At 42.6% G+C, this 13929-nt stretch overlaps 1 protein-coding gene across 4 annotated transcripts in view; it reads right to left on the bottom strand.

Moving 5' to 3' along the window:
- The window catches only part of SETDB2 (SET domain bifurcated histone lysine methyltransferase 2), an 86294-nt gene that overhangs the window by 8920 nt on the left and 63445 nt on the right, over positions 1–13929 (bottom strand). For all 4 annotated transcript variants that reach the window (XM_073613219.1, XM_073613220.1, XM_073613218.1 and 1 more), the window contains exons 11-13: positions 13287–13383; positions 11376–11563; positions 4289–4377 (exon numbers count right to left, since the gene is read on the bottom strand). In XM_073613219.1, coding sequence (XP_073469320.1) covers positions 4289–4377; positions 11376–11563; positions 13287–13383 — 374 coding nt within the window. The remainder of the gene's footprint in view (positions 1–4288; positions 4378–11375; positions 11564–13286; positions 13384–13929) is intronic.

Genomic DNA, 13929 nt, shown 5'->3' on the forward strand with positions numbered 1-13929 from the left:
GCGAAGGGCGCAAGGCCTGAAGGATAGAATCTCTCATAGCAACTATTGCAAACATAAAGCTGCCTCCTGGGCCTGCTAAGCAGGATAACCTTGAACACCTGTTTAAACTGGTCTCTCAAAGATTAAGCAATTACTGTCAGTGCAGTCTGAGACACTCAATCTGCCAGAGAAATAGGAATTCCATCTTTTTATCCGTTGGATCCCTAAGAATTTGAGAATTGTCTGCCAGACAAGTCAAACTTATTCACAGAGGATATAGCAGCATTAATTGCTGGTATACCCTACTTAGTGAATTTCCTCCACCATATGATAAAGTGAGAAAACTTTTTAGGAGGGAAAAAAAAAAAAATGCTCATCTGGGTGATCCTCTCAGTTACAAAAAAGCTTTTCCAGCAATGAATGGACAGGAAAAGGCATGCACAGCTTGAGGAGGCTTTAATGAACCCAAACACTCAGTTAAGGGCACATAAATGCGGAGCGATCATTCAGCAAGAAATTGCACCATCAATCTTAAGATTGGAACAGCTGATTCTCCCGCATTTGAGGAGTCATCAGCCTCACCACGGTCCCCTGAGGGAATTCATCTTCTCCTGCCCTTAGTTCCTCAGTTTGAGGGTCCTGGGTAATGGAAGAGAACCTGTCGCATACTGACCCACACTGGGATGCGATTAAAGTCGCTAAACTTTTTTTTTTTAAATTATCATAAAATAAACAGGGGCTTCAGTGTTAACAGTTGTAGACATTTCATGGCCCTGATGCTCACTTTGACCAACCACCCCCTCTCAGGGGAGGATGCCATTTGTAGAGATGAGTAGGCTTGAAGGAGACCCTTTTAGCTCTTTTTTGGAGGGGTTTCAACCCCCCCTTCTGACCATAGCCCGATGCACAAAGCAGAGGTACTACCAGAAGAAATCTGCTTGAGCAATAGTCCAGCTACTGCCGCTGCTGTTAATGCTCAGCCTGATGCAAATAGTAAATGTGTCAAATAGGAAATGCCTGTATCACCAAAACCTCTTTCATGCTCTTCTTTGCTCTTATGTCTCTCCAACTATTTTGCAGCCAGAATAAATGGAATTTTTCTTTTTTTTTTAAATAAACACCCCTAAGCCCCACCACCACATCGCACCCCCTCCTTCCTTTTTAAAAAAAAAAAGTTTTCCCGCGCCAGCACGAGCCTCTGATCTGACGGGATTGGCTGAGTGAGGGAGGGATGGCGTGGAGGAGGCCTGGAAGCCGCCGCCGTGTAGGGGCGGTGAAAGAAAACGGCATTGCCAATCGTTTTTAGTTCTCCCTTACACTCAGCCTCTTGAAGAGGGGAAGAGTTCAGCTCAGTTGGGGTTGTCTGGAGGAAGCAAAACCCCCCAAACTTACCGAAGGTCTGCCTGCTAGCCGGAGGAAAAAAGTCTGCTGCTTCTGTGATACAGCATGACACTGAGCAAAGCATGAGAAGGTACGTGCTCCATACAGCCCCCAGTGGCGACACTTAGGCATGACAACATTTACTTTAAAGGAGACATTTCATAAGAAAATTTAAATGTTCCTTAGAAAAAACTCCACTTACCTTTCCTGCCGCAGGATTTTTGGTGGTAAAACCAACAGACCCAATCTTCACCCTTCATGGTGGGTTCCATTAACAAACCTTCAGGAACCCACAATCCTGGACCTGTAAAAAGCACCCCGCCAGTAAAACTTTATGGCCCTAATACCAAAAGTACTGGATCCCAGGGTCCAGCTCTCTAAAAAGAGAAGCGTTACAGGCAAAACCTCCTTTCTTCGGATACGAGGCTCGGGTACCATTAAATTTGGCCTAAAAGACACTTTGAATAGCTAGCATAGCTAGCCCCAGCAAGGATTGCTCCAGAGGAGCTCAGCACAGCACATCTTCACTTGTGACCAACACCTTAGACACTTGCGAAAAAACTGAGATACTCCCAATAGTGGGAGGGGTTAAATAGGGAGGCGACTTCCTGTTTAGGGTGTGCCAGTGTCCAGCACCTGAAGTTGGACTATAACCCACATAGTAATTACTATGGCTCTGTGTCCCGTGATGTACGATTAAAGAAATAAACAAATAAACAAAATCCCCCTGAATTTCCCCACATCGCCAACACTCTGAAGAGCACATAGGATTTATCTTTTGAAGTCTGTGTGGCGTGATATATGCTCTATGTACCAATTTATATTGGATCATATGGTCTCTCAAAGATACCAAAGATCACAAAGGGAAACCCCACACACCCCTCCAATCCTCCATATCTAAAATCTGGTATATCTTGCACCCACCTAGCTCTAAGAACCTTTAGTGGCAAGATAGAAATTAATGTGAGATAAGAATACAATCTCGAGGTGGGTTTATCCAGACGCTCAGACCTAAGCACTGATTCGAAAGTGGATTAACTAATCATTAAACTATCCTGTGGAAACTGTGCATGAAAAGTAAGCTGGAAATAGCTAAATAGATAGGAACTTGGAACATTAAAAGTGAAAGTGTAGAGAAAGTAGATAATTCCCAATCAGTAATCACTTGAGAAAGTAATTTAAAGTGTAAGTAAACCCCCCCTATCATTTTCAGCCATGGAAGCTGTCATCGTTGCCTCTGTTTAATCTACAACTGCCATGGTGCTGCACATGTGATCAGTTATGACACCAGCCATTAGATGGTTTGACAGTTTGGTTGAGAGCACAACCAATAGGAGTGTTAGATTTCCGGCACGTGCCGGAAATTAAACTGTTTTAAGGATGGGTTTACTTTCGCTTTAATATTATATTTAGTCCATGCAATAGGCTCTGGTGCTTTAAAGAACTGAGGAAGAGTAGGATTAAACCATAAAGGGGCACTTGGAGAAATCGCACCCTTAGGATAATGCTCACATCTTAGACCAGCCTCCCAAGCTCAAATAGTAGTGAGCATTGAAGCAGTCAACTGGTACGGTGCCCTACGGCCCCTAAATAAAAGAGCCTTGAGAGCAGCCATAGAACCTACTATTGCCACTTCCAACCGAGTAGAGGAGTTACATATATCAGGGTTCAGCCACCATGTGGCCGAAACCAACTGAGTGGCTAAAACGTATTTATATAAATCCGGAAAAGCTAATCCTCCCTGTTCACAAGGCTGCATCAGGGTGGTTAATTTGTACCTGGGGTTCTTCGATCCCCCCAAAAAAGTTTAAAAAAGTTGGTTTAATCTTGTGAAAAAGGACATAGGAAGCCACTGGGGAGAGTGTCTAAATAGATACATAAATTTTGGTATAATCTTAATTTTTAAAAGATTAATACGTCCCAATAAAGACAATCGTAGAGACTTCCATACTTTCAATTTTGACCCAATATCTCGCAGAATCTGAGTCAAATTCAGGGAAATAAATTCAGAAGCTTGGCGGGAAATTACAACGCTTAAGTATTTGAAATTCTCCACCCACTGCAATGAAATATTATTTGAAGCCGTACTACGGGCCTCCATATCTATTGGGACAGCAACCTTGCATTTTTTTCAGATTTGGGATTCTGGCTGGTTTGTTATTGGAATCAGCCAATCACACTCCATATGTACAAAAAAAAAATGTCCACCTTCGTTCCCCGTAACTCCATGGCTGGCTGCCTCCAGTGCCATATTTTACATTTAGGCTACAATCATACTGAGGTGCTTTACAGGCGCTATAGTGCTAAAAATAGCGACTGCAGGGTGCCTTTCCTGTCACTCCAGTGTGAAAGCCCGAGGGTTTTCGCACTGGAGAGGTGCGCTTGCAGGACATTAAAAAAGGTCCTGCAAGCAGCATCTTTGAGGCACTTTAGGAGCGGTGTATACACTGCTCCTAAAGTGCCCCTGCTCATTAAAATCAATGGCCAGTGCCACCGAAGTGCCTGCAAAGCTGCAAGTTGGTATCTGTGCAAATATTCCCCCCCAAACACCTGCCATGTACCTGGGGTCAGCTTGGACTTTTAGGCGCATACTGACAAGTGTGCTTTAAAGTGCACTTTTACACATGGACCATTCAACACTTGACATGTGGAGTGAATCCTTGTGCCTTCATGTTCTTTATATTTTTTTTAACACCCTGCCCCAGGTCTGAGCTTCACCCACCATCCTCCCTGCTCAATGTGAATGCCTCTGTAGCCAATAAGGAACTCTCACTCTAGAAATGCATCAATCCAGTTTATTAGTATTTTTTAATTTTTTTTGAGCAAAGAAAGGATTTCTGTGTTACAAGGTTTTTTTTTAGATTACCAAACTAAAAAATAGTCTCAGTGGAAATTAAAATTGACAGATAAACAAAAAAATGGTACAAACCTCTTAGTGAAAAATGCCACCCAGGGAAATTTCTTTGAATGAGTTTCTACAAACACGGGTTGTATAAACAGGTTTGGTGAACAGCTATGCTGTGTTCAGGGGGAAAATAAAATGTATTATTATTTAAACAAAAATGTTCTATCTCACACAGTTTTATTTTAACACAAAGATACTCACATACACTATATGTGCAGTAACTAAATAAAATAACTAACAAACTGGAGCAATAACTCTCCTTATATTCTTCAAATGAATTTTAAACATTCACCATCATTAAAACACAGACAGCTCTTGTTTTCTTAATACTGGAAAGGATTTACATAATCTAACCCCTAAGCTCTTATGCAGCTGAGAACAGAGGGAATGTGATCACTTAAGAACAAAAGGGGGGGAAAAAAAAGGTATTTATGTTTTTTTCATGACTATACAAAAAAAAAAACAAAAACAAAAAACAAACATTAATTTCTGTTTTAAACTGAATGGGTTGTTTTACAAGGTGGTAATTTACTATCACTTTAAGGCCCCTTTCACACTTATACAACTTCAAAGTCGCGCAATTTTACCGCAATTTTGCAGCCGCTATTTTGCCACGATTTGGGAGCAGTACTACTTTGTACGACTTTGCCACAACTTTGGCATTAACCATTCTCAGCTTGTGCTTACAAAGTAGTGCTGAAATTGTGTCTATATTATTCAGGTACGATTTGCATGCTACTTGAGGGTTTACCATTGAGGTCTATAGAGTAGAAATCGTATGGAAGTTGGACCAAAGTAGTGCAGGGACTACTTTGAAGTCGGCACGACTTAAAGTCATGCCAATATGAATGGTAGTCATTGAAAATCATGGAGAATGACTTGTCATACGATTTTGCAGTACAAAATCATGGGACAAGTCGTATAAGTGTGAAAGGGGCCTAAAGCGGAACTTTACACATAACTTGATTTAAAAAAAAAAAAAATGTTCTTTAGAACATACAGTGCACATTAATAATTATGCTACCAAAATCAGTGTTTGCTGTAAATTACCTCCAGCATTGCTCTGGTTTCTTGTCAGAGGCTGCCATTTTGCTGAAGCCCACTCTGAGCAGCAGTAAATCTTTAGGCTGTTAGTAGATCGGTATCTAGCGGCTCTGATTTTAAACACAATGCCAAAAATAGAGAGCAACTAAGCATGTGCAGAGCAGGATGAGACAGTGTATCTCTATATTTTAACCTCTTCCCATCCGCGCTATAGCAAAATGATGGCTACAGCGAGGAACTACTTTGCTGGGAGGCCGTCAATGGACGTCCTTCCCTTAGCATGCTCCCGGCCTGCCCCATGCAGGGCACGCGCTGTGATTACCAAGCCAATGAGACTCGGGTGATCACAGATCGAAGTAAGGGGCCGATCCCGGCCCCTTACCACGTGATCAGCTGTCAGCCAGAGGCTTCAAAGAACCGAGGTGCAAGGGAGGCCTCCCCACTACTTTGGTCTCACATCAGGTATGTGGCCCTCGTGACACAAGGACAGCCTGCAGCTAAAGGAGCTGCCTGAAGGATCTTATGCCTGAAGCATGCATCAGCTGAGGCCACAAAATCCATCTAATAAAACTTAGAGAACAGAGAATCAGGTGGCAGCCTTACAAATCTCTGAAACAGTTGCTTGATGCCAAGCTGCTGCAAGCAAAGCACACAGAATATTGGCATGCATTAAAAAGGGGATTAACTGCAGAGATCTGAACAAATTAATGGGGTGGGCAACTACATGGCAAATGAGGTTTAATGTAGAAAAATGTAAAATAATGCATTTGGGTGGCAAAAATATGAATGCAATCTATACACTGGGGCGAGAACCTCTGGGGGAATCTAGAATGGAAAAGGACCTGGGGGTCCTAGTAGATGATAGGCTCAGCAATGGCATGCAATGCCAAGCTGCTGCTAACAAAGCAAACAGAATATTGGCATGCATTAAAAAGGGATCAACTCCAGCGATAATTCTCTCACTTTACAAGACTCTGGTCCGGCTGCACCTGGAGTATGCCGTCAAGTTCTGGGCACCAGTCCTCAGGAAGGATGTACTGGAAATGGAGCGAGTACAAAGAAGGGCAACAAAGCTAATAAAGGGTCTGGAGGATCTTAGTTATGAGGAAAGGTTACGAGCACTGAACTTATTCTTTCTGGAGACGAGACGCTTTCTAAAATTAGAAGAAAAGCGGTTTAAGCTTAAACTGCATAGAGGGTTCTTTACTGTAACAGTGATAAGGATGTGGAATTCTGTTCCACAGGCAGTGGTTTCAGCGGGGAGCATCGATAATTTCAAAAAACTATTAGATAAGAACCTGAACGACCACAACATACAGGGATATTCAATTTAATACTGACATAAAATCACATAGGTTGGACTTGATGGACTTGTGTCTTTTTTCAACCTCGCCTACTATGTAACTATGCAAGAGGGACTCACAGACCTAGCCGTGCGTGTCCTAATAGGAAAAGGTGAAACTTTGCCCTTAAAAGCTTAACTAAATGTTAAGCCACTGAGAAATGAGAAACTGTCTTCTCTCTTATACGTACTACCAAGAAAAAAAAAAAAAAAGAGTTGAATCTAATGGTAGCAGTGGCTGACAAGTAAACCTGTAAAGCATATACCACGTCTAGGTAGTCATAGGAAACTTCCTTCTGAAGCCAGAAAAGTCCTGATTGAGGCCAAAACTACCTTAGGAAGAAACAAAGACTCTAGGCCTCAAATACTAACTTATCCTTGCATAAGACCAAAAAAGGATTCTATACAGGATAAGGCTGCCACCTCAGACAAACTGCAGATGCAATCGAATAAGAAATAAAACCTTGTAAATGGAAGTGGAATATCCTTGACAGATTCAATTATTGATCTTTTAAGAGTGAACAAGACCCAAATTAGATCCCATTGAGTCACAAGTGACTACAGAAGCCACACGAGAGTGGAAGAATGGGGGATTTGCAATCTTTGAAAGTAGATCACAAAAGCTAAGATTTGTCTCTTGATGGCACCTCGAAGGTCAAATGTAGATCCAAAATAAAAACTGTAAAAAGTTTAGGATTTGACCCACAAATTATTTCCTAGGGTTACATTTTGTTTACTTATACCAGATGAAGTAAACTTTCCTTTTTCCTTATGGGGTAGTAAACTTTAGGAAAGGTAGACTTGCTTTTAAGCCCTCATGCACACAGGCTGTTAAAAAAACGTTATGAAAACGCCAGTATCTTTGCAGTGATTTTTTTAAACTTCTTTCAGCGTTTTTCAGCGTTTTTGCAATAGCGTTTTTGAGCGTTTTTGACCGTTTTTCCGCGTTAGCGTTTTTGAGCGTTTTTTTTTTTTTTCAAATTTTTATTTATTTATTTATTTTTTTCAATGGATCAAAAACGCTAAAAAACGTTGGTGAATGACGTTTTTGAGCGTTTTTACAGCTGAAAAATGTCTCTCAGAACCCACTGGTCCTGGGTTTTTTTTACAGCTTAAAAACGCCTATGCCACTTGCAGCTCAAAAACGCCTAGGTGGGCATGAAGCCATAGACTAACATAGACAGGCCTTTTTAAGCTGCAAAAAAAGCTCAAAAAAGCAGCTGTAAAAACGTCCGTGTGCATGAGGACTAAAAGTGTGGGAATTACTGAATTAGAGAGACCTGTGTCTCTCAAGACCTCGGCATCAACAGCCATGCTGTTAAAGCCTGTGAATGGGAAGCAGGATTGCAGACAAGACCTTGAGATAGGCAATCTGATCGATTTGGAAGAGCCCACAGAGTGTCTGCCAAAAGCTTGATCAAGTTGGTGTACCACATCTGCCTGGGCCAGTCAATGAGTATCACCAGAATGCTTTCTATCTCGAACGAGTAGACACAGAATGGGGTTTTAGAAGAAAAGCAAAGATCAGGCTGTACTGATTCCACAGAGTTACCGCAGTATCCACAGCTCAAGGTCCAATCAAACCTTGGTAAGGTCTGGACTGTCTGCATTACATTGACAGTCAGAATTTGTACTGACTGTTCCCATTGTGGGATACCTACTGTAGATGACGCCCTGTTGAGGGAATACCATTTGAGCTTAGTAAGCAAGGGGCCAAATCCTTGGTGAACACCAAGGGTGCAGAGGATAGGCTAAGCTGTAGGGCTACAAACTGACAGTGTTGTTTGCCACAGCAAAACGAAAGTAGCATTGGAGCCTTTGAAAAAAAAAAAGGACATGCACGTATGCATTCTTGATGTCCGCAGAGGCTGTGAAGTTTCTTTGATGGAGGAAGGCTATGAAAGACTTGGAGGATTCCATTTGGAAGTTTTGAGTTTGAATAAATTCATTTAGAGCCTTTAGGTCCAGAATGGGACAAATGTGCAGTGCAAATGGGCCCCTTTCTTGGGCTTCACTTTTGAATGAGAAATCTTGGAAAAATTAAAGGAGCTCTTTGGCTTTAGAAGCAGGAGATGATCTACAAGTTTGAGGCTTAGGTTTCTTCTGCTGTGGTAAATAAGTACTTTTTTCACCAGTAACATCCTAAATGAGATTATCCAGCAAAGCTCCAAAAAGACATTCACAAACAAAAGGCATGCGTAGCAAGCATTTTTTGCATTGCTCTTCTGCAGCCCTACACTTCAGCTAGTTCACTAGCAGGAGAATCATTTGTGAAATGAGATTGATAATGTCTGCTAAACCATCCACAAAGTAAAATAGAGCGGAAGGCAAAAGCTCCATTAAAGCGGAGTTCCACCCAAAAGTGGAACTTCCGCTCAACTGATTCTTCCTCCCTTTGGTGCCACATTTGGCACCTTTCGGGGGTGGGGGGTGGGGGCAGAGGATACCTGTCTTTCACAGGTATCCTGTCCCCACTTCCGGGAGCCTGCGCCGCGGCCCTTGACGTCACCGCTCGGCTCCCTCCTCCTTCCCCCCTTGCCGGGCCAATAGGAGAGAGAAGCAGAGCCTTGCGCATGCACAGTAGGATTCCGGGCGTGAAGCCGTAAGGCTACACTGCCGGGTCCCCTTACCCGCAATGACGGCGGCAGCATCCGATAGCTGATGGAAACATCAGCTGCGGGTGCCGACATCACTGGACTTCTGGGCCTTTCGGCTGCCTTTGATACAGTTGACCACCCCCTCCTCCTACAAAAACATTACTCCCTCAGTCTGCGCTCTTCGGTGGCTCTCAACCTGTCTATCCCAACACACCTTCAGTGTCACCTACAATTCTACTTCCTCCTCTCCTATTCCCTTCTCCATTATCTCTTGCTTCGAATACTGCAACTCCCTCCTCATTGGCTTACCTTTAAATAGACTATCCCCCCTTCAGTCCATCATAAATACTGCTGCCAGACTCATCCACCTTACAGACCGCTCAGCGTCTGCTACACCTCTCTGCCAATCCCTCCATTGGCTGCCACTCACCCAACAAATTCAATTCAAAATACTAACAATAAGTTACTAAGCCATCCACAAGTCTGTCCCCAGCTACATCACTAGCCTAGTCTCAAAATACCAACCTAATCGTCCTCTTCGTTCCTCCCAAGACCTCCTGCTCTCTAAATCCCACATCACCTCTTCCCATATTCGCCTCCAGGACTTCTCCCGAGCCTCTCCCGTCCTCTGGAATACCCTACCCCAATCTGTCAGACTATCTCCAGATCTATCTACTTTTAGGCGATCCCTGAAAACGTTTCTCTTCCGAGAAGCCTAGCCTGCCTCCACCTAACAACTGTTCCTTTTTTTTTCTTCATCAGCTCATCCCCCACAGTTATTACCCTTTCCTATCACTAGAGCCTCCCTCCTAGACTGTAAGCTCTAACAAGCAGAGCCCTCTGATTCTTCCTGTATTGAATGGTATTATAATTGTACTGTCTGCCCTACTGTTGTAAAGCACTGCGCAAACTGTCAGCGCTATATAAATCCTGTGCAATAATAATAATAATAATAATAATAATAATAATAATAATAATAATAGGAAAATTTGTACCTGGCTGGCCAATGGCTTTTTTCTTTGTTTGCAAGTGTCAAAATCCTCCTCAAGGTGGCAGTATAATCCGGTCATATTAGAATAACTACTGATCCTATGACCCTTAAAGCGGAGTTCCACCCAAAGGGGGAACTTCCGCTTTAAGCACTCCTCGCCTGCTTGCATGCCATATCTGGCATGTCAAAACTAGATACCCCTCCAAAAAAATGACAGGTACCCAGCTCCCACTTCCGCTTTCCCCTCCTAGGCAACTCCTCCTCTCCCCCTCCCTCCCTGCAATCCTCTGGGACACGTCACAGGTCCCAGAAGATTGCCCGGCCCCTGAGAAGGCGCAGCGCGACTTGCGCATGCGCAGTGCGTAACCTGGCTGTGAAACTATAAGCTGTCACAGTCGGGTGCCCACACTTGCAATGCCAGCGCCACGTTGGTTAAGCAGGTTAAATTAGTTGCTTGTGTATAGGGCAGAGGAGTAGAATGGGTTTGCCCTCCCTTACCTACTGGGCTGTAGTCAAGTGCCAGGCCAAGGTCCTCTGACATCCAAGATGAAGATGCCAAAGTGCACCCTCTGTCTCAGCCTGGCCCTAGTTAACCATCTATGCAAGGTAACATGTTCCAGGAAGAGAATGTGAATGCTGAATACTAGCAAGTTCATTCTGTGCAGTTTCCTTTTTTTACTTCAAGAGTATCAGCTGAATCAATTCACAGAATACGACTAAAGCTGGCCATTATTGGCTTGAATTTCAGCCAATTTATCCTGAATCAGATGAAATTTGAGCCGTGGATGGTTCTGCAAACACAAATGGCTCAACAAAAATTAATTTAAAATTAACTGAGCTGGGTGGAAAATTCTCAGCTGAACAGTGACTTCATCCTATCAGACGTGGTCATTGTTTGGGTATTTAGGAAACTGCAGGTGCCAAGGCTGCCTGAATATAACTGCTAGCAGAGAATATTTCTCCATCAAGTGATTTCCCGTGTTCAGCCCATGGGGGGAGAAATTGCCCGGTGTATGACCAACCAAAGTGATTTCTCTTTCTTTATTCCCCCACAGTGCTTTGCTTGTTTACAGTTCAAAACTGTCCTGTTCTTCCACAATACTACTACATCATATTTACGTTTTGTGCAATACTTACATTTAAAAATCGAGCCACATTGCCTTCCTTCGATGCATCCAAGACACAAAAATGTTCTTCGCTTTCGGAGTGATCAAAGGCATCCTTTTGTTTACAGGCAGACGGGATATTGCTCTCACTGGACTGTATAGACAAAGTGCTGTTATCCGATAAATAGCCTACATCATCTGTCCTTTCAGAATCTCCCCCTGTTTTGTGGAACACCTTGTGAGTCATTTTATTTATTGTAAAAAAACAAAAACAAAATAAAAAAAACACGAACTGTACATTAAAGCTGAACTCCAAACAGAAATAAGATACACAAATTAATGCAGCTCTGTATTCATGAATACATAAGTAATGTATTGTTTTAAATGCAAGCAGTTAAGTACCTGAATTTGAACTGGTATCAGCCTTGTACAGCAGATCTCAGACTGGAAAAGGGAGAAGCAGCACATGAAGCTAGTACAGCATAGCACATTTCTGTTTCTCCTGTCATGTTGTGGTTGCTGTTTATACTTTTATAATGATGGAATAAAAGAGTTAGCTTTCCACAGTGTGGTCATCTTTGGAAAAGTGGTGTACAGCAAAGCTCAGTCTGGGAAAGGGAGAAGCAGCACAAGGAGCTGACAACTGTACTACAGTGCTACAATGGGATATGCTGATGGGAGGAGAGAGCAGGGTGAGAGATTACCTAATCACTCAGCTGTTACTCTTTTTACTGTCCAGTCTCAGGTTTACAGAAGACCTGTATATGTTACTTAAAGCAGAGTTCCACTCAAAAGTGGAACTTCCGCTTATCCGTCTCCTTCCCTTTGAAAGGTGCCAAATTGTTTGACAGGTATCGTTCCATACTTCCAGCAGAGGGGTCCGTGGCCTGGTCTCTCGGAAGTTCGGCCCCCTCCTCCTGCCTCCGCACCAAATAGAAAGCAAAGCGCACTTCGCCCTTGCGCAGTAGGGAACCAGCAATGAAGCTAAAAAGGCTTCACTGCCGGGTTCCCTTAGCAGGAATGGCGGCAGCTGCACTCGACAGCCAATCCGAAGATCGGCTGGAGTGCCAACATCGTGGGCTCCCTGGACAGGTAAGTGTCCATATATTAAGTCAGCAGCTGCAATATTTGTAGCTGCTGACTTTTAATTTTTCGTGGGGAGGCTGAACCTCCTCTTTAACTGGACCAGAAAGAAAAAAAAAAAAAATCAGGTGTGATGGGGCTGTGTAAATTGTGAAACCAAAATGCAAAGGACAGGTAAAACAAGTCCTATCTTTGTATTTAGCAGTTTGCCTGGAATTCAGCTTTAATTTGCCATTATGATGTTCAACAATACAGATTTTCTTCAGAGGACTTGGCAAGTTCTGTGTACCAGCTAGCCAAGTTATTTAGTTTCGACATGGTGCGCTCGCTCTTCATTTCTTTGTTGCTACCAATAACTTTAAGATTATAAAATATATATATATATATATATATATATATATATATATACACACACATATATACACACACACATATATATATATATACATACATACAGATATATTAGACGATCATAAACATATACAGATATATATTAGACGATCATAAACAAAAAAAAAAAAATCACATTATTTTAACAATATTTTTTTTTTCTATGCCTATTTTAGTCAGAGGCATTATGTTCAGTGTTTTATATCATGCAGGCACTGGTGGGATGGGCACCTGTTGTATCCACGGGCAACATGGCATAAGGAGATAGATCTTTAACCAACATAACATGTTCACAAGATCTGATTTGTTCTTAAAGTGGAACCCAAATCAAAAACTTTTAATTTTGAATTCATTTGGAAAAGAAAGGATACTGTGGCAAATTTTAGTTAGGTTTCAACCCTTGAACACCTGCAGGGATCTGAAAAATAATATGCTCTGTTATTAACTGCCACCTATGAAACATAAGTACCTTCATGTCCTGAGTGGCTTTTGTGCAGTGGCTTTTGAGAACTAACAGGTACGACAAACTCTTCATCATCAGAACTGTGTTGCACTGTGACTGCACCCTGTGTGCACAACAGAAAACCGTTTAGTAAAGCATTTGCAACTTCTGCTTCAGGCGGACGGGACTAGACTGATCTTTAAATCCTACTCGACATTACTACTGACCAGTTAGTAGACATCACAAGGCCAAAGAGAGATGGCAGAACCCGATTTAACATGCTGACCCCTGAGGATTGGGCAGAATTTGAATACTTACATTCAACTGAAATTATTTTATCAAGATCAATATACACCCTCTTAATTGCTCAAATTAGGCCTCAACTCCAATGCCCACTGCTTTGGAGATGTGGAGCAGAAAATCAATTTATTCATGAAATGCAGCAGTGCTCTCTTGTTGACACATTGAGGTCTGCAGTCACAGAACTTCGGGAGACTAAGTTGCCTCTGCCTAAGGCCCCTTTTACACTGGGGAGGGAGGTGCGTCGACGGTAAAGCGCTGCTATTTTTAGGGGAGCTTTACCGTCGGATTTGTGGCGCTATTCGGCCGCTAGCGGGGCGGTTTTACCCCCGCTAGCAGCTGAGAAAGGGTTAAAAAACATAGCAAAGCG

This window comes from Aquarana catesbeiana, linkage group LG02 (genome assembly GCF_042186555.1).
Source record: "Aquarana catesbeiana isolate 2022-GZ linkage group LG02, ASM4218655v1, whole genome shotgun sequence".
NCBI classification, from domain to species: Eukaryota; Metazoa; Chordata; class Amphibia; order Anura; family Ranidae; genus Aquarana; species Aquarana catesbeiana.